The sequence below is a fragment of the Zootoca vivipara genome, chromosome 9 (genome assembly GCF_963506605.1).
Source record: "Zootoca vivipara chromosome 9, rZooViv1.1, whole genome shotgun sequence".
Classification (NCBI taxonomy): Eukaryota; Metazoa; Chordata; class Lepidosauria; order Squamata; family Lacertidae; genus Zootoca; species Zootoca vivipara.
The window spans coordinates 37,212,085-37,233,013 of record NC_083284.1 but is presented as its reverse complement, the minus strand read 5'-3'; the positions used below and the strand labels follow the sequence as shown (position 1 = coordinate 37,233,013).

The 20,929-nt window shown below is 41.3% G+C and overlaps 1 protein-coding gene across 3 annotated transcripts in view; it reads left to right on the top strand.

Moving 5' to 3' along the window:
• Positions 1–20,929, top strand: part of ZNF827 (zinc finger protein 827) — a 113,757-nt gene that overhangs the window by 30,142 nt on the left and 62,686 nt on the right. For all 3 annotated transcript variants that reach the window (XM_060278635.1, XM_060278636.1, XM_035111673.2), the window contains exons 2-4: positions 2,267–3,277; positions 12,235–12,407; positions 15,029–15,500. In XM_060278635.1, coding sequence (XP_060134618.1) covers positions 2,267–3,277; positions 12,235–12,407; positions 15,029–15,500 — 1,656 coding nt within the window. The remainder of the gene's footprint in view (positions 1–2,266; positions 3,278–12,234; positions 12,408–15,028; positions 15,501–20,929) is intronic.

Sequence of the window (20,929 nt, the reverse complement as noted above, 5' to 3'; positions counted from 1 at the left end):
CCATTGGTTCTAGAGGGCTTCCAGATCCAGTATTGTATCAAATGTTAATCCTAGGAAGAGTGAAACTATCAGACATGACTAATGTAAAAGGTAAAGGTAAAGGGACCCCGACCATTAGGTCCAGTCGCAGACGACTCTGGGGTTGCGGCGCTCATCTTGCTTTAATGGCTGAGGGAGCCGGTGTACAGCTTCCGGGTCATGTGGCCAGCATGACTAAGCTGCTTCTGGCGAACCAGAGCAGCGCACGGAAACGCCATTTACCTTCCCGCCGGAGAGGTACCTATTTATCTACTTGTATTTTGACGTGCTTTCAAACTGCTAGTAGGTCTGCTAATTTCAGTGGGTCTGCTCGTGAGTATAATTTTGTTGGATACAACCCATAGATTAGAACGTGGGGCACTTCATACTTCTGGAAACAAAAAAATCCCCTGCCACACACTAGCAACTATTAACTGGATCTCTCATAGCATTTAAATTGCAATTCAGCAAATGTCTAAATGGGACATGTCTTGTTATTTTGCTGTTCTTCAGAGTTCTCATTATTATTAATTGATTCTGTTAATTGTCTGATACAGATTTATGTTTTGTATGTTTGGTGGAAGTATAAATGGGCTCAGTTAATAATTCTGTATCCAGGTATTTGGCCTTTAATGTTACTGCAGTAGAGTCAAGTTTAACCAGTTTTATTTACTATATCATCACAGTATTCTTGTGATTAGATTCTTCCTCCCCCCCCCAAAAAAAATAAATCTTGGTGACTCATAGTAGTATGGTATTTCCATGACTCTTTTTATTGTATGAGATGTTCTCTTCTTAAAGCAGTCCTGCTATTAAAGATATCTGGCAATAAGAGATAGCATCCATTTAATTTTAATGTTACTATTGTTCTTTACTGCATTTTGATTGGCCAGCCTGATGTACAAAAAAGTCCTTGGTCATATCTGTGTCTCTCTGAATGCCTATTGTGAGCAAGAGCAATCCAGGGTCACTGCCCTTTAAACACTGCCAGTCAGTTCTTGGGAGGGAGAAGATATGTTAGAACTGCCAGTGATGAGAAAATGTGGTTAAAGAAGCAAACAATTTTCAATTGAAAAATGACAGTTCTATTGGAAGTGCTCTTCATTTTAACTCCCCCCCCCAGACTACATTCTTATGAAACAGCTAGTTTCTTTCTCTTCCAAGGAAGAACTGACTTGCTTTTTTATTTTAGACTGGGGGCAGGGAGAGATGAATCCATGGTATTGGAGCCTATACATGATATAATGATTTAGAAATAAACATCACATAGTCATAAATCTTAATATTATGCAATTAAGTGGTATTATGCCGGGTTGAGCTATGTACAATTTCTGGGTGGGGTCCAAAATCTTTCATATCATGTCTGAATATAAGCAAAGAAAGAGGTTCCTGGGAAGTGGGATTATTTATGAAATCTGAGAATTGTAGCTTTGTGAGTGGAATGGGGTTTCCACAACTCTCAGCACCCTTAACAAACTACAGCTCCCAGAATGCTTTGGGGGGGAAAGCTGTGATTGTTTAAAGTGGCATAATACTGCTTCAAATGCATAGTGCTGATGGGGCTATAATGGCTAACTGTGATAGTCATATTGCAAATACATTTGCTTGTCCTTATTTCTCAAGTCAAGCGTACAAATGGTTACATCAAAGCCCTAAAGGATGAGTGTTCTCTGCTTTTTCCTATATCACATATTGAAATTTTTCTCTTGTGTAATATCCAAAGCAGCATGTAAAAATAGTAAAACACATTACAATAAGCCCCACAACTTACATGGGGGCTATGTTCCGAAGATTGTGCCTAAAGCCAAAGTCACATACAGTCGGAACATATTGGGTTCAATCGGAGGTGGGATTGCCAATGTCTTTTTTCCTGGATGTTTACTCCCTTTCTGCCCCCTTTTTATTTTTATTTTTTGCCAAGCATGTAAAGCTGAATTTGCACAACTTACCGTAATTGTGTAACTCGTAGGGTTTCTGTATGAAACAATCTACAATTGAAGTACCGATATTCCGTACAATACACTGTGGTTGGCGGTATATGCCAAATCAGTATCAGTGGTATTGGAATGTCTGGGTGAGGAAATAGGTTTTAAAAATATTCTGAAAAAGTAACATAGTTGGTGCTAAAGTTGTTTCAAGCTAACATTTATTGAGAATATTTTTGTTAACTTCATAGGACCTCATTGAGTCCTAGAGATACACTTGGACAGAACTTGAAATGAAAATGATTCGCTTTGATTCTCCACAGATGGTACCCGGCAGGAAGAAGCTGAAGGTGAGCTTAGTGAGGAAGATCACTGGTTTGGAAACTCTTCAGAAACCCCATCAGAAGCATCCTATGGAGAAGTCCAGGAGAACTTCAAATTATCCTTTGAGGATAGGATCCAAGAACAGTCCACATCTCCAGACACTTCCCTGGGGAGTGCAACTCCTAGCAGCAACACCCTGGAGCTAGCAGCTGTTGAGAATGAGGCTCTGAGGGACGTGTTACAGAATAAAGAACACCTTTCCCCCGGTGTGTCTTCCGCATGTGAAGATGACACTCCTGGCCCAAATAAGCCACTGAGTAGTAACCTGAGACGTCTGCTGGAGGCTGGTTCTCTCAAGCTAGACACTAGTGTTGCAGTTAACGGCAGGGTTGAGTCCCCTGTAAATCTTGGCTCAAACATCTCCTTTTCTCCACCTACGCATCATGCTCAGCAGCTAAGTGTCCTTGCTAGAAAGCTGGCTGAAAAACAGGAACATAATGACCAATATGGCACCAACAACCGGTTTATATGGAATCAAGGCAAGTGGCTGCCCAACTCGGCGCCATCTTGCGGTTTGTCTCCGGACTCAGCCATCCTAAAGTTGAAAGCAGCTGCCAATGCAGTCCTTCAGGACAAGTCGCTTTCTCGAACTGAAGATCCTATCAGGTTTGAAACCTTTTCTTCGCCATTTAGTTCCCAGTCTGCAAGCTCCACCTTAGCCGCACTATCAAAGAAAGTCAGCGAGAGAAGCATGACTCCTGGTCAGGACCACCCACCGCCAGCTAGCTCTTTTCTTTCTCTCGCCTCAATGACTTCTTCAGCAGCCCTTCTCAAGGAGGTCGCTGCAAGAGCTGCAGGCAGTCTTTTGGCTGAGAAGAAAAAGTCACTGGTTGCAGAAGATCCCCTGCAGCTTTCGGATATGAAGCAAGAGAAAGTAACTCCACCGCAGTCTTTGGAATTATTGTTACTCCCAGCCCCTAAAGGAAGAAGTTCTAAAACCTCTAATCCAGGTATGAGCTGTCATTTTGCTGAGAGTTAGAGCATCGTACGCATGTTCAGTTCTGCATTGTTTCAGTGCATTAAGAAAACACAATGAAGCAGAAGGCAGTTAAAATAATGTATGTGATGGATCAGAGTCCTTAGCCTCCTGCGTGTTTGAAAGGAAACTGGTGTTTAATACAGTTCGGTCTGAAATCTGGGCTCATTATCCAAACCGAATTTAAAATACTTTAAAGGACATTTTTAGGGGAGGAGATAAAAGAGTTCTTGTTAGATAGCACATATCAGTGAATGTGTGATTTTTTTACTTAAAAGAGGCTAGGGTGCATTTTAATAGCAGCCAAACGCCATATGACATCTCCCTCACCTTGTCAGCTCCTCGTCCTGTTCAGTTGTTTGTGTATAGTAAATAGAAAAGCAAGGACCTCCAGCCATGTAAGGACTGTACACTTTAGGCCAAGGATGGGGGAACCTGGGACCCTCCAGATGTTTCTGTACCAACTCCCATCAGCCCCAACCAGCATGGCCAGTGGTTAGGGATGAGGGGAGTTGTACGTTTCACAACACCTGGATGGCTTGAGGTTCTCCACCTTTCCTTTAGGCTCTTTTCACAGGTTCAGATGAATGTATGTTTGTCAGGGGGAAGGTACCATCTCCCTTCTTGATGAAACAAGGATTCCAAATGGCTGGACAGGGTTACAGCCTATTTGCAAAGCAGAGGGTTTAAAGCCTGTACAGTATAGGTTGTTCTCTTCTTCCTTTGAGGACGGAGTACCTGCAGGTGCTACAAATGCTACAAAAATCACATTTAACTGTTACAAATGAGGTTAACCATATCACTAGGCAGAAGAAAATGAACAGGCTTTCCCTAATTATGCTCCTTAGAATCTATTTATCCTTATTTTTTATCACTTTACTCCTTTAGTCTGAAAGGGCAGAATTCAGTTGTTTGCCCAAAGATAATTCTGCTAGCGAACAACAGATAAACATTTTAAATCACAAATGATAAGTAATGAGATATATATGAATTCTAATTTATTCTTTAGTATACGCATCCCATATTTTTGTTTCCATGGAAATATTGTTGTAGTTCAAAGAAAGTTAACATTTAATCATTTAATATTGTTAGCATGGTTTTTTAAAAAACAAAGAAAGAAAACTTAGAAGTAACCATGACTTTTTTGGAGTAGCAAGCAGCAATGCTCAATGAGAGGAGTGGAACTAGATTGCCACAGGCTTTCAGATCCTGAGTAAACTTTGCAGAGAACATTCATGACCATGTAGAGAACAATAGTGGCTTTACTACAAGTTTGATTATCCACCAGGCCTAGACTAGTCATTAGAGGAGTAATCATAATAAATAAATAAATAAATAAATAAATAAATAAATAAAACTATCCATAGCATGCAATGAATATTCATTACATACGTTTTAGTATTTTTAAGCTGATCTGCATCTCCCCAAACAGAAAAGTGGGGTAAAAATATTAAAACCAAATCAAAATTTGTGGGGAACAAGTAAAAAAGGAGAAACAAACAAAATATGACTTGCTGGGTGGCAATGGGAGACTTCTAGGCCCACTAACATAACTTCAAGAGTCAGGATAGCTTTTGAGCCTTTCCAAGAGAACCCATTTTCCTTTGTATAAGTCCATGTTTTCCGGAATCTCAAGTCCAGTTGTTACATTCTTAAGGACACACACAGCCTATTGTGTATTAACATGCCATTTATGAAGCCCTAGGTAAACATCAAATGAGTTTACAATACATATTTTTGGTGTGCTTTGGAAACATCTTACACAGACTTGACCAATGGCCCATCCACTCCAGCATCCTGTTCCTCCAGAGGCTAGCCAGGTGCCTCTGGGAAGCACACAAGCAGGACCTGAGCACAAGGGCATTCTCCCCTCCTGCCATTTCCAGCAACTGATCTTCAGAAGCATTACTTTGCTTCCCTGTTTGGCTTGAAAATAACTAACTAGATGATAATCAGACAAATAATATAATCCTTTACCTTTTTCTTCTTCGTTTTTAAAGAGGAGTTGGGCTGTTTTTTAGGCACACGGTAATCTGCAGTGTTTGTCACTGCTGCAAAAATGGTACTGCTTGCAGAAAGAGGTCACCGTTAATACGTGTTTTAGGAAGAAGAAAATTTTGAGCAATTGAGCTGAGTGTAGAAACTGAGTATAATCGCAGTGAAAATAAATTGGATGCATTCCTTTCTTTTCATAACCACAGTTTTATGGCATTCTGTATATTTATGGAATACACAGTATATTTCATTTTATTTCATTTTTTGAACCTTTGTTTGTTATTTTTATAGACCTCCTGCTCATATAGCCATGAATCCTGTCCAGTTGCCATTAAGATAAATGTGATTTTCCTCAAGGATTATATCAGCAGCATTTCTCATATACTATATGGCCGGGTAAAGAATGGCTCAAATAGATGAAGAATTCGCTTCTTTTCATCACCATTCGCATTAACAGTCTGATGGTTGCCGAATCCCGAAGAAGCAGCAAGAGAGGAAGCGTCACTCATGCTTCCTCTCCCTCTGCTTCCATGTCTGTGGAATACATACTGGGTCAAATACAGGAACGTGGGTCAGCACTATTGAACCATCAGCACAGCCAGATATCGTATGGCTCTAATAGGATATCATTATAATTATTTCATTTATGCATTGCTACACATAACACATCCCAAAGGGATTTACAATTCTATAAAACAATTTAAACAATTGCATATATAAAAACAACTTTATAAAATCACAAGTATCTATATAAAACATTTTAAAAGAACAACATAAATAAAATCAATTCAAATCCAATACAGAGGCTAACTGGAATGAAGATCTCCACTTAGACGGCTTGTTGAAAGGAGAATGCCTTCAATAGGTGCCAAAAGGAAAATAGTGAAGGCACCTGCCTGAAATGTAATGGGAGGAAGTTCCAAAGGGCACACTTAAAAACCCAGTTCCAACATCGTGCAAGGTAGACCTCATGATAGGATGATGACAACAACAGCAACAATTTGATTATTTATATTCTGCCCATCCGACTGGGCCATCCACTGAAAGCTGCCTTCAAATGTCTTCTAAGATGTCTTCATATAGTTGTTTATCTGTTTGACATTTGATGAAAGGGCGTTCCACAGGGTGGGCACTGCTACTGAGAAGGCCTTCTGCCTAGTATCCATAGGATGCCCTCTGCTGAAGAATGCAGTGGTTGGTTGGGCATGTAGGGGGTGAGATGATCTTTTAGGTATGCTTGTCTTAAGCTTTATTGTTTAGTAGGCTGAGCTTGAATCCTGGCAAGGTGGAGGCACCATGGGCAAATGCTTCCTGTGTCTGAGAAAGTGATTAATTGCCTGCTCCAATAGGGTTCTACTGCCTCTGGAGCAGGGATGCAGTCTGAGGTGCTTCTGGATCCAGCTTTGTCACTAGAGGTCCAGGTAGCCTCAGGGGCTAGTAGCACTTTTTACCAGTTGTGACTAGTGTGACCGCTGCAGCTATTCCTGGACTGGGAGAGCTTGACCATAGTAGTCTAAGCAAGGTTGGATTACTACAACACACTCTTAGCACCTACACTTTGCAGCTCCTATTGCCTATTAACATTAGGCATGTGCTTCTGCTTGTACCCTTTCCAGCGCCTGCTTAAAATGTTGGTAAAGGTAAAGGGACCCCTGACCATTAGGTCCAGTCGTGACCGACTCTGGGGTTGCGGCGCTCATCTCACGTTATTGGCCGAGGGAGCCGGCGTACAGCTTCTGGGTCATGTGGCCAGCATGACAAAGCCGCTTTTGGCGAACCAGAGCAGCACATGGAAACGCCGTTTACCTTCCCGCCGGAGCGGTACCTATTTATCTACTTGCACTTTGACGTGCTTTCGAACTGCTAGGTTGGCAGGAGCTGGGACCGAGCAACGGGAGCTCACCCCTTCGCGGGGATTCTGATCGGCAAGCCCTAGGCTCTGTGGTTTAACCCACAGCGCCATATAAAAAATGTTTGTTTCCAGACGTAGATGTTAATGTGTTTTCATCTGCCTTTAATTGTCTATTATGGATAATTTTAATGGGTTGTGGGTTTTTTGTAAACTGGTTTGAGGTTTTATTGCAATAAAATGGTATTTAAATATGGACTGGGAAGCAAGGGAATGGAGAAAGTGGAGTTCACCGAAACGTTTGTGTTGAATGGGTAGCAGTCATTTGGCAAATTCATGTAAGTACGTATATATCTGGTAGATCAGTAACTATACCATGTAAAGCTGTCTCATTGTAGTTGTTTTTTAGATTTCTTGCCCTTTACCAAAAAGTTCTGGGGAGATTTACAACCATATAAAAATGCAATATTGAAATGGACAAAACATTCAGTAGACTGTTCCCCAGAATGCTGTTTTAAAATATTAAAAAGATTCCATCATTTAAAAGATTGAAGAAATGTAACGGATAAGGAATATGTCCTGCTATCCAAAGTCTTTGTGCTCTGTGAATCCTGTATAGACTTTCTTTTTTTCTTTTTTAAAATAGTGGTTTCTCTACAGCATTAAACTTGGTGTCCTCCAGATTTTCTGGAGTACAGCTCCCATCAGCCCCAGCCAGCACATGCTGTGGTCGAAAACATTTTGAGGGCACCAGCTTTGGCAAATATACACATCCTTTCTAAACTTTTAGTAAGATAACTCTGGTTTTGAATCTTGTAATGCCATGTTCCCAGAATCATAGATATTGATTCAGTGGGATCACTTCTGAACATATGTGAGCATAAATATTCCACGCTCTTTCTCGTGAGTGAAGCAATGCCTTTGGATACTCCCAACGTTTTTATAGAGCTGAACTGAAATATTAGGACAAATTTCTCTTGAAGGCCACTTGCCCTCCAGCAAGTAATGGGATGGAACCTTCCATTGGCAAGCATGCTGCGTTTCTTTGGCATTTACATTATTTGCTTATGAGGGAAACAGCATTTTAATCACATTAAGAAAGCTGGAAATGATTAAGAGAAAGTGGTGCCAGTTCCTATATGATCAGTTTTGTTTCTGCCATCTTGAAATATCTGGTACAGGCTTCCTCAAACTTGGCACTCCAGATGTTATGAGACTACAATTCCCATCATCCCTGACCACTGGTCCTGCTAGCTAGGGATCATGGGAGTTGTAGGCCAAAAACATCAGGAGGGCTGAGTTTGAGGAAACCTGATCTGGTACGTGTGTCGGTACTTTCTAAAGTGAATGGTTAGAATAAAATACACCTAAAAACATTAACACTGCTTCTTACAGAGCAAGTTGTGGTTATTCAGCTGGACCCAATGCATGTTTACTCAGTAGTAAGTTCCAATGAGTTCAGTGGGACCTTCTCTTAAGAAAGAGTTCATAGGATTGCAAACACACTTACTAAGGGATAAGCTCAATTGAACACAATGGGATGTACTTCAAAGTGAACACGCATAGGATTTGAAGAGGCACACAATCCAAGTGCAGTCTAAAGGTGAACTGGATTTACACTGGCATAGGAAGGAATTAGGGACCCAGGTGGCGCTGTGGTTAAACCACTGAGCCTAGGGCTTGCTGATCAGAAGGTCGGCGGTTCGAATCCCTGTGACGGGGTGAGCTCCCGTTGCTTGGTCCCAGCTCCTGCCAACCTAGCAGTTCGAAAGCACGTCAAAATGCAAGTAGATAAATAGGAACCGCTACAGTGGGAAGGTAAACGGCGTTTCCATGTGCTGCTCTGGTTTGCCAGAAGCGGCTTTGTCATTCTGGCCACATGACCTGGAAGCTATACGCCGGCTCCCTCGGCCAATAATGCGAGATGAGCGTGCAACCCCAGAGTCGGTCCCAACTGGACCTAATGGTCAGGGGTCCCTTTACCTTTACCTTTAGGAAGGAATTAAGAAGTGGGCTGAACAGGTGGGCTTTGCTTATATTTTATCACTTACTTTTTTGGTAGCAATGGTTGCACTGGGGATCAGGTTGGGGAACACTGATCAACATTGTCAGACAGACTGTTGGACTGGAAAAAATAAGTAGAAAATTCACTGATATCACTGCTACTGTTGCTGCTACCATTGCACATTGATTTTTTAGCACCAGCAGTGTAGGTCTGGCATTGCCCAGTGTGTGGGTGTATATATACTCTCCATCCCACATCAAATAGCTCACAGTCTATTGAACAAGGATTAGGTCATGGATTTGCATCTGAAAAGCGGGAATTGGTTGTGGATAGTCAGATAGCAGTTGTGGTAAAGTGAGGATCAGGTGATTCAGGAAAGGCATAAAATTTGGAGGAAAGACTTAAAAATAGGAAAGAGCAGTGTCATGATTAACAGAGTGAGTGGGAAGGCAATTCCAGCATATCTGGAACAGTATGACAGGACGCAAAGATAAGAAGTTTTACTTAACCTACCATTTTATGGAGAATTTGTTAGTGAGAAAGCAACAATTCTGGCATTGTTTTCAGATTATAATTCTCCGTGCCATGATGGAAAAATTGTATCATACATGATGTGAAATGTGAGAGAACTTTGCATTTTTTTGAAAAGCACATGAACACAAAAGTGTATTTTTTCTCACATGCTTGTTATATTTTAAACTAATAAGATGGATTGCTTATATACTTAAATTGCACATACGCACAGTATATTCAGCACTGAACGTAGAATTTAGCATCCTGAGAATTTCTGAAAGCTTTGATATTTTATAGACAAAACCAAAGTTTCTAGTCTTTTGGGATTTGAAGACGTGAAGGCAACATTTGGTGAAATCTTAGAAACCGGCGATTAAGCGGGCTTTCTGATGTTTGAAGGCAGGGCTTCAATGCTTTCTGTTGTATCTTTTCTGTTTCTCATCTCCCCTGCCTAACCCGAGTTGCAGAATAAATTAAATAAGGAAGCAGATTTGCATGTATTTCCTTAATTTGCATCACTTATGCAGGTTACTGATTTCACCTGTTTCAGCACAGGACACATGGGTGCTGTATTTAATTATTTATTTGCTGAAACAGATTCAGAGTACACATGAACCATCCAGTAGGGCTCTGGCAAAGTCAGCTAAATTATACATTTACAAGAAAGTCTGCAGCAGGAAATGACAAGTTCATGCAGGTTTTATCACTGCATTCCAAGTCATAGAAAGTATTGGCATTTGAGTTCTCAAAGATGAAAAACAGCTGATGAATACATTAGGGAGTGAGCTGTAATATTCTGGACATAATTCCTAAATATCACAAGAAAAACGCCACTGACTTTTGCAGTTTTGAAAATAATCAGATATCCTTTCAGCAGTCACAGAAATATCTCCTGTTTCCAAGGTGACGCTGTAAACTTTCTCATAACAGGACTAGGAATTTGCAGTGTAATGTCAGATGGTTGATTATGTCAACTCAGTGGGCAGAATCCTCTCTTTCTCTTAGCATTTTCAACAAGTTGCAAAATCTTTACCTTGCCTTGATAGCACCCACTATCAGTAATGACTGATGGCCACATTTATAAAAGAAGCACTTAATTTTTGAGGTGCTGGGACATAAGCCTGTTTATAAATTACATCTTTTGACTCAGTGGCCTGATTCAGAAGTTATGACAAATAGTGGGGGTATTTTTATAAGAATGAGCAAATGTAAGCCTTGGACTGACTTGCTCCTCCTCCTTTAGAGTGTGAGGGGAGGAAATTTAAAGCTTCCAGACATGGCTTGTAACAAACCACAGTTTCCCATTTCCTCCCCTTGCATGTAAAGGAAGAAGAAAGGGAATGAGCAGTGTGTGAGTCCAAGTCTCGTACTTGCTCATTCTTGTAACAACAAGCCATAGTTTGTTGAGCTCATCTGTTAACAAGTAGTGGCTTTGTGGATGACTGCTCTGTATATGTTCAAAGGCGTTTTTCTCTCTAGCTTAACCAGCAGGTGTGAAGAGCAGCATTCAGATATAATATATGATACATACATACATAAAGAAAAAAGGGATTCCAGGGATTTATATGGGGGAGTCCTATTTGTAATGAAATGCTAAAGTGAATTCTTGATGCAGAAGTCAAGTCTTCTATGAAAACTATTCAAACATAGCTGTGGTCCCTTAGGTGAGGACCAGCTTGAAGAATAAGTAAATTGTTTTATATCTGAGTAGAATATGTATGTTCCTTTACTTCCCGTGGGAGGAATCTTCTTCTGACTGAAAGGTTCCTCCCACCAAACGCAGAAACACCTTTAGTTCCATCCCTCATATGTCCATGAGAAAGGAGCAGCAATTTGGGAAGGGAATTAGCCATAGAAGTTGTACTGAAATCAATGTTTTGTTTTGTTTTTTAATGTGGTTGCTCACAATGAAAGCTGATTCTAGGGCTCAAATTACAGGTAAACTCTAGACATAATGTGTAGGTAAAACTGAGTAATGAATTAAATAATGACCTCAGAGTTGCCTCTGAATCCTGAAGTGGCATTAGTGGCCTTCTTGAGCCAGAAAGAAATTGTGCAGCAGCAGGGGCTCTAAAATCTCCCAGCATCAGTATTGCAAATGCAGCATGTCATGCTCAGTACAGTATTGCTTTCATTCAGGAGGTGTGGATTGCTGTGTAATTTAATCACTTCCCTTTTCTTTGAATACTTCAGTGAAAGAAAGAAAGAAAGAGTACTTTCTCTGTATTACATAGGTCAAAAGCAAAAAAAAATAGCTGCAGGATTATGTTCACGAGGCTAGGTAAAGCACAGTAGCATCCTCTGCTGGTTGACCAAAGTATGATTGGGACACTTGTCCTCTATTGCCAGCATCACTTTCATTGGACCCATAGGATCCCCATTCCAGGGAAACGATTATTCAACGTTCTAAAAGTTCTGTACCCAGAGATGAATGAAAACATTAAGGGAAAGCATCCAAGGGGTATTTCCACAGGAGAGAGATAAAATTTGCAAAACTGTATTTAGATAGAGGCAGAGACGTTCACTACAATTTAATGATGTTTTCTTTCTTATTGCTCCTTATCCTAAGCCTCTGAAGAAGAAGGTGGGAAACCTTTCCAGTGTCCAATCTGTGGCCTAGTGATAAAAAGGAAGAGCTACTGGAAGCGACACATGGTTATACATACAGGCTTAAAAAGCCATCAATGCCCTTTGTGTCCATTTCGCTGTGCACGCAAGGACAATCTAAAATCGCACATGAAGGTAAGGTCAGTGGATACTCGTAATTGAAGAAATCCAGTCTACGAGGTCATTGCAGTTCTTTAAAAACCCCACTCGTTACAAAATCCAGCATGGTGGTTGGGTTTTTTGTTTTTTTACTAGTGCCATTTTTATGGATTAGTTTTCTCCAGCACAGGGGTTGGGCAGTGAAAGCAGTAGCCTTCTTGCTATCTATAACAACTACTTTCCAGTGTTTGGCCACCATCCAGGAAACCCATTTGCTTGCATGCAAGGGATTGTATACATGCAGCTAAGCTTCGCAATAATTTTTCAGAGAGGTCCCCTGTGAAATGTTTGTGCCTAAATGAACACAGAATATCGGTCTGTGCCAAGCTTTTCTTGATAAGAGCCTTGGTCTAGTTAGTACATACAGCTATACATCACTTATAACATTTATAAGGACAAAAATGTAATTATCCATGAGATGGGAAACTCATGGCCCTCCAAATGATGTTTGATTCCAACCTCTATGAGCCCAGCCAGAATGGCCAATAGTCAGCCCATCAAAGAGTCAGATTTTTTTGCTAAAAACCATTGATTATCACACTACAAACAATCAAGTTGATGGATACATTTTTAACATAGCTCAACTCCAGCATGTTGGACCCTGTTTTGTGCGACATATTTTTGTCTGTTCCATTGAGCCACTAGAGTAAACATAGAAACTTTATACAGAGTCATGGAATTATAGAGTTGGAAGGGACCACAAGAGTCATCCAGTCCAACCCCCTGCAATGCAGGAATCTTTCACCCAACATGGTGCTTGAACACATGACCCTGAGATTTAAGAGGCCATGCTCTACCAATTGAGCTCAGATTTATCCCTATCAATCAGTAAATAACCAATCCCCCCTACTGTTTTAAAAAGGAAAGTGTCTGAAGAATCTCTTTCAAAAACCTGTCCTTGGGGAAATTATAGTGGAACAATATAATACATAGTGAACATCTTCAATATCTCCCTGGCCACTATTACATAAACAACAATTTACAGATATTCTAACTTATCTCCCCTCTAAATATACTGTGGACATAGTTTGGAAGCTTAGTGCAGTTAATGCTTTCTCGATTGCACCAACAGATATTTCAGAAAAGTAATCTGGAAGGTGATGATCAGATTTAAAACAACAATAAAAGGATGAAAATTGCATAGTTTGAAGATGACATCTAGTTAACAAAAGGTCCCACTCTCTAAATTTGTTTTTAATACAGTGTTTTGCAGCTATAGGAATAGAAACCTTAATGATCTCAGGAACTAGTTTATATTTGGATATAAATATGATGGGAGTTGTAGTCCAACAACATCTGATGGGCCACAGGTTTCCCATCCCTGAATAAAGTGCCAAGTACAGAGCAGTTATGATGAAGGTGTATCATTGCAGAGATGCCTGTAATACAAGGCATAGATTAACTAAACTGCTATCAGAAACCCAAATATGTAAGGCATGTTCTATATGCGAAGGCCTAGGATTTCAATATCTCCATGCAGTCTCCCTTTGGGTATGTGAGTGTAGCATTATATATATATGAGATGTCCAATCATGGTTGTGATTTATTAAACCATGAGCAAGCAATCAGTTTGCAGTTATGAGCTTTGCAAACCACTTCAAACCACTTCAGTTATGAGCTTTGCAAACCACTTCAAATGCAGGTAGGTAGCCGTGTTGGTCTGGGTCGAAGTAAAATAAAAACAATCCTTCAGTAGCACCTTAAAGACCAACTAAGTTTTTATTTTGGTATGAGCTTTCGTGTGCATGGTGTCTGAAGAAGTGTGCATGCACACGAAAGCTCATACCAAAATAAAAACTTAGTTGGTCTACCTACCTAGTGGCCAGAGCAGATGTTGCACTGGCATAGCTTGGCAAAGATGCCAGCCCTGCTGTGTATGTTCCTCCCCCTCCTCCAACATGATTTAGATGCTGGCTTCCATCCACTGGAAAGGCAGCAGCAACAGAACTCATGAACTGGGGATACAGATACACTAAGGTCAATGGAATTTATTCACAAGTAAATGTGCCCAAGGATGGAGTTCTTAGGGTTTTATACACTGTAGGGAATAAAGACTAGGTCATAAGGACTGATTCCTTGGAACTTATATAATTTCCAATGAATCAGTCCTTATGACCTAGTCTTTATTTCCTACAGTGTATAAACTCTCTCTCTCTCTCTCTCTCTCTCTCTCTCTCTCTCTCTCTCTCTCTCTCTCTCTCTCACACACACACACACACACACACACACAGTGTGTATAACAGGACATACTTGCTTTTGGAACTAATCTGAGAAGCAGTGTGCTTTGCAGCTTGCTCTTGAATAATTCTGTGACTTTTAACCCGTGACCTCTGAACAAAGATGTGCACTGTGAAATATTCATCATTAAATTGTCACATATAGACGGGAGAGTCAATCTGAGCTCATCATACTGACCTCCTTTGTTAAGGTCTTTTGAGATGTGCAAATAAAATGTACTGAGCTCTATAAGCACTAAGGAGGCAGGAAGGCAGCCAGTAGGAGATATGCACAGTATTTGCTTGAAATAAGTTTCTGCTATTTGAGAGACATTGTTGGTGTTGTTGTCACTGTTACTTAATCATCAACCGCTTAATCAGGTTCACCAACATCAAGACCGGGGAGAGACATTTCAGTGCCAGCTATGCCCATTTACCTCCTCTCGCCACTTCAGCCTCAAACTCCACATGCGCTGCCACCAGCACTTCCTGAGGACAGAAGCCAAAGTGAAGGAAGAGATCCCAGAAATGGATATCAAGGGGTCGCCATTGCTAAGTGACAACTCCAGAATGGGGCAGCAGATGGATGGGGCAACAGACCACGCAGGGACTGCGGCCGCCTCTAAAACTCCTGAGGTGGCTGGATCTACTGTCCCACCTCTGCTAATTAAAGAAGAGCCCAAAGATGACAGGAGCACCTCCACCCCAACCTTCGCTCTCAGTGTTGTTGACAGAATCACCAACAACACAAAGCTAAAAGACTCCATTGACTTTGTGACCAATACAGCGTCGGCACTTTTCAGCCAGGACATCTCTGTCAAGATGGCATCAGATTTTCTCATGAAGCTCTCAGGTAAGGATGACAAAACTCTGCTTCTGGTCTGCATCCCTTTTTCCATGTTTTTACTCACTATGCCACCCTGTTAAATCCTTTCAAAGTGTGTATTTAAACACAAGTTTTAAGACATATTTAACTCTCAGAATAAGTTACCAGGAACTAGGGTCACAGAGACTCCAAGGTCAATAGAATTGAGTCCCAAGTAAATATGCCCATGATTAGAATTATTGTGCATTATGTTTTAGCACACTCTGGGATTATAGTTAACAGAGAGCAGGTTGGAAATATTCCAAATAAATTTAGAATAAAAACTACTGAGAACTGTCATGCAATATTCAGAGAAGTCAATACTTAAGTTTCAATCTCCACATGAATCTAAGGAGTGTGGATCAGGTTACTTCATATAGTGAGTGGCAAAGATTGAATTCTTCAAGCATCTCAACTCTTGGGTATTTGAGATGTGGGCTGAAGTTCCTCAACTCATATAAGACACCTCAGTTTTATGTCCCTGTTTTATATTTTGAGGCAATGGGTCTCAGGTGTCTCCCCACCTTGCATTTACATTAACAGTGCAACAACAACAAGGAATCCTGGAGCACTTTCAAGGCTAACAAATTTATATATTTATTTCAGGTGTTTTTATTTCAGCTGAAAAGGTTTTCAGAGCCTTACAAAGATCAGTAATAAAACAGTCCCTGCCTTTAGGCTTACAATCCAATGATGCAACGCAAAAGGAAAAAGAATTGGGAGAGAAAAAACAAATTCAAGCATTTATAGGGGCAGAGCAATCCAAATTATAGGAAGCATGTGTAATTCACAGGATAAATTATTCCAGTGAAATTTATCCCTATTCCTGACTTAGCTCTGGAGTGGGTCTACTGCCAGCTGAGTTGGCCTGAGACCAGCAGAGGGAAAACAAGCCTTTAAAGCAGACAGCACCCTTTTTCCAGTGAAATTTCCAAGATCATGTGACTGACCTGAAAGGAATTGGGCTTAGTGGTAAGTCTCCCCTGCTCCATCACCCCTTGCCACACTCCTTTTAAGGAGCACCTGCTAAGTGTATCTCCACCTGAACCAGGATCATGGACTTCCAACCTGGCTCATCCCATCTTGGTTGGGATTACTCCCTTGATTACAAAGTTCTTATAATGACCAGTTGCAATGGAAAGATTTCAAGGAGAGGAGGAGCCAAAAGTTGCTATTATCTCAGCTGAGCTGATGGAGTGGCCATCAGCAACCTGATGGGAATGGCCCACTGCAACCTGATGGGAATGGCTGTTACAAGTTGATAGTTGGAGTGGGAAAACTGGATAGAGCAGGTTTCTCAAGAGAGCTGATGGTGTGCCTCTGCTTCTCCTATCTCCCTCACTGCAGCTTTATGGAACAGCTATTGACAGATAACAGGAATGGATCAGACTTCTCAGCAGAGCTGATGAAGTGGCCCTACTTCTCTATTGTCCCTCTCTGATGAAATTTGGCTCTTAATCCATGAAAGCTCATGCCATGTTTAATTTGCTAGTCTAAACCACAGAGCCTAGGGCTTGCCGATCAGAAGGTCGGAGGTTCGAATCCCCGCGATGGAGTGAACTCCCATTGTTCGGTCCCAGTTCCTGCCCACCTAGCAGTTCGAAAGCACGTCAAGTGCAAGTAGATAAATAGGTACCACTCTGGCAGGAAGGTAAATGGCATTTCTGTGCACTGCTCTGGTTCGCCAGAAGCCGCTTAGTCATGCTGGCCACATGACCTGGAAAAGCTGTCTGTGGACAAACGCCGGGTCTCTCAACCTATAGAGCAAGATGAGCGCCGCAACCCCAGAGTCGTCCACAACTGGACCTAATGGTCAGGGGTACCTTTACCTCTTTAAAGTGCTATAAAGTGCTCTACCAGCTTTAAAGTGCTCTACCAGCTACACTGGCTCCCGGGGGAATATTGCATCTGGTTTAAGGTGTTGGTTTTGACCTTTAAAGCCCTATGCGGCCTAGGACCCTCGTACTTATGGTACTGCCTCTCCTGGTATGTCCCGCAGAGGATTCTAAAGTCCATGAATAATAATAGCTTAAGGGTCCTGCGCCCTAAAGAAGCCAGATTATCCTCCACCGGGGCCAGGGCTTTTTCAGTGATGGCTCCAACCTGGTGGAATGCTCTGTCCCATGAGACTAGGGCCCTGCAGGACTTGATCTCCTTCCGCAGGGCCTGTAAGATAGAGCTATTCCGCCTGGTCTTCAATTTGAATTAGCCTGATCCTCCATTCCCTTTTCCCTTTCCTTCTTCTATGAAGAAACCCTTCTGGGACCCCACATTTAAACTCTTCCCTGGTCTCCTTGCTGGCCCTAGCAGGACCAAACTTGGCCAGTTAGCCCTAGCGATCACTTGGTGTTTACTAAACTGGGTTCCCCCCCCCCAAAAAAAATGACCCTGAATTTTTTGAATTTTATTGACATGGATGCTACATTTATGTTGTATTTTATGCTGTTTTTAAATAAATGTTTATGTTTGCTGTTAGCCGTCCTGAGCCCGGTTTTCAAATCGGGAACGACATGGTATAAATTTATTATTATTATTATTAGGCTAACATGGTTGGTTTTGTTGCAGAATAGACTAATGCAGCACATTCCTCTGGAAATTAATAATGTGATTCCAGTTTTTGTATCAGAGCATTCAAAAGGACATGATAATTTGCCCTAAATTGTTATGCATTAGCTATGCAGCTGCACTGATGCCCAAATGTCTTGTGGGACCATGACAGCAGGCAGTTAAATCACTGGTGTGATCACATAACTAAAGTGTTGACCAGTTTGGCAGGGTGCCAGCACTGGGAATCACTCATCATGATGCTCTTGCTGAGTGATGTGCAGAATATTTTGCAACTCTGCTTCTTGCCATGTTAGGGGTCTGTCATTTTGACCGTCTTCACTTACAGGTTTGTGTTCAAAAAAGAGTGTAAAACTCTGAAACTTCCCTTCTGTTACAGTATGTGTTTGAACTGATGTGCGTGTCCAGCACTCACATGTATTCATACACACACCATAACGAGAAATTTAGGATCTTTTGCTGGACTTATAACATGCATCCGTTTATCAACCCTATGCCCATAAGAAGTTCTTACACAAAAGGAATAAAGAAAGCTTGGTTTATTATGAAATGAAAATGACAGAAGATACAAATGCTGCTTCAGACAGAAAAATTACAATTTAAGCAGGCCACAACCCGTACAACACCTACACACCTAAAGAGTGGAAAAAATCGCTGAGTATTCTCAAAAGCCTACAAAAGTGAACATGACAATTTTGGCCAGCAGGACTCACCCTAATAGTAAGTTAAGAAATGGGGGGGGGAGGAGTATACCTGTCCTTAAGCTAAATGGATTTGTGCTGATTCCTTGGGAGCGCTGTGTGAGTTGCTTTCAATGGAACTGGGAGAACCTAACTAACTCCTGAAAATCCAGGTGTGTTATAATATTTATTGCTATTGCATCTTAGTGGGGGAAGGGGGCCTTGAGGTGAGCAGTTCCAGCAGTTCTTATTGTCTTTCTTTCAGAGTTTCCTGCCCATTTCTTATGTTTCCCATGTTGCAAATTAGGAGTTTGAAAGGATATCATCCTAGTGCATGATGTCTAAACTGGTCACCCTTTGTTTGCTCCTTGCCTTCAAATTATCTTGATGGCCCCCATTCAGGTGGTAAATAGGCTGTACTGGCAAGTGAATTTACATGTGACCTTTATGCCAGGTCTGAGGGACTCAGAATTTCTTGAATGCCCTTCAGGAGATGAGGCTGGAATCAGACTTGTACCAAGGTCACCAGAGTTCATCATGGAGGGTCTCCTGTCCTATTAGAGTTATGTCAGTTTTCTTATATACAGTATATAAACTTATATACAGTAATAAACCACAGAATAGGTTCAGATTGACACACACACCTATTAATGCTTCCTCCCCAAATGTTTAGCGCCCCCCCGGCAAATAGTAACAATTAATAATCTTCCTAGTGGATCCATGAGGATCTGGAAAAAATAATTTTATTTTTCTTTTTTGGTGCTGATGCAATTGAATATGCAGATATGCCATTTATTATGACTATTGCTAGTAGTCATTCCCTCTATTTCCTTTTCCCTTTCCCTTTCCTTTTTCTATGAAGAACCCCTTTTGGGACCCCACATTTAAACTCTTCCCTGGTCTCCTTGCTGGCCCTAGCACAGGGGTCCCCAAACTAAGGCCCGGGGGCCGGATGCAGCCCAACCGTCTTCTAAATCTGGCCCGCGGACGGTCCGGGAATCAGCATGTTTTTACATGAGTAGAATGTGTCCTTTTATTTAAAATGGATCTCTGGGCTATTTGTGGGTCCTGTCTGGTGTTTTTACATGAGTAGAATGTGTCCTTTTATTTAAAATGCATCTCTGGGTTATTTGTGGGGCATAGGAATTCATTTTTTCCCCAAAATATAGTCCGGCCCCCCACAAGGTCTGAGGGACGTGGACCGGCCCCCTGCTGAAAAAGTTTGCTGACCCCTGCCCTAGCAGGACCAAACTTGGCCAGTTAGCCCTGGTGATTACTTGTCGTTTACTAGGCTGGGTTTCCCCCCAAAAAATGACCCTGAAGTTTTTGAATTTTATTGACATGGATGCTATACTTACGTTGTATTTTATGCTGTTTTTAAGCTGTTTTGTAAGTCGCTTTTAATCAATGTTTGTGTTTGCTGTTAGCCGTCCTGAGCCCAGTTTTCAAATCGGGAAGGGCGGGGTATAAATAAAAAAATATTTTTATTATATATAGTACTTCAGACTTTTTCTGAAAAACCTCGGACTTGGTGAAGGGAAAGGGGAAAGCCTCTCTTGGGAGAGCATTCCATAACAGGTGTGTCAACACTGAAAGGTTCCTTCACTGAAGAGCCATCTGCTGCACTGAAGACGGGGAGGAATGTAGAGAAGAGTGGGCTTATAGAAAGGGTAGCCAATATGTTGTCATCGAGGCTTCCATAATCCCTGCCCATTAGCCATGCTGATTTAGGCTGATGGGAGTTGTAGGCCGATATCATTTCTACTAGATTTCTAAGAGGCACACTTCCTAGGGAGTAAGTGCAGTCTTGGGATTTACTTCCAAGTAAACATGCATTGGATTATACTGACTTAAAATTATGAGGAACTGATAGATGTTTAGAATTACGGTAGGAACACACTGATATCCCTTACCCCTTTTTCAAACACAAATCCAAAGGTTTGTAACCAATTTGTGCCACTGTTCTGGCATTTTAGAATAACACTGCTTAAATATATGCCATGCATTCAGTAACTTTTCAACCTTACCTCTACTGACTTGGAGAGCCTGTGGTGGCTGAAAGAAAGGCAACAAGAAGCATTTTGGTGGGAAGAGGAGAACAGAATACAGACAGAATACAGTCTCACTCTTCATGTTTTTTATTTAGAAATTGATCTTTAGTGTTCAACAGAC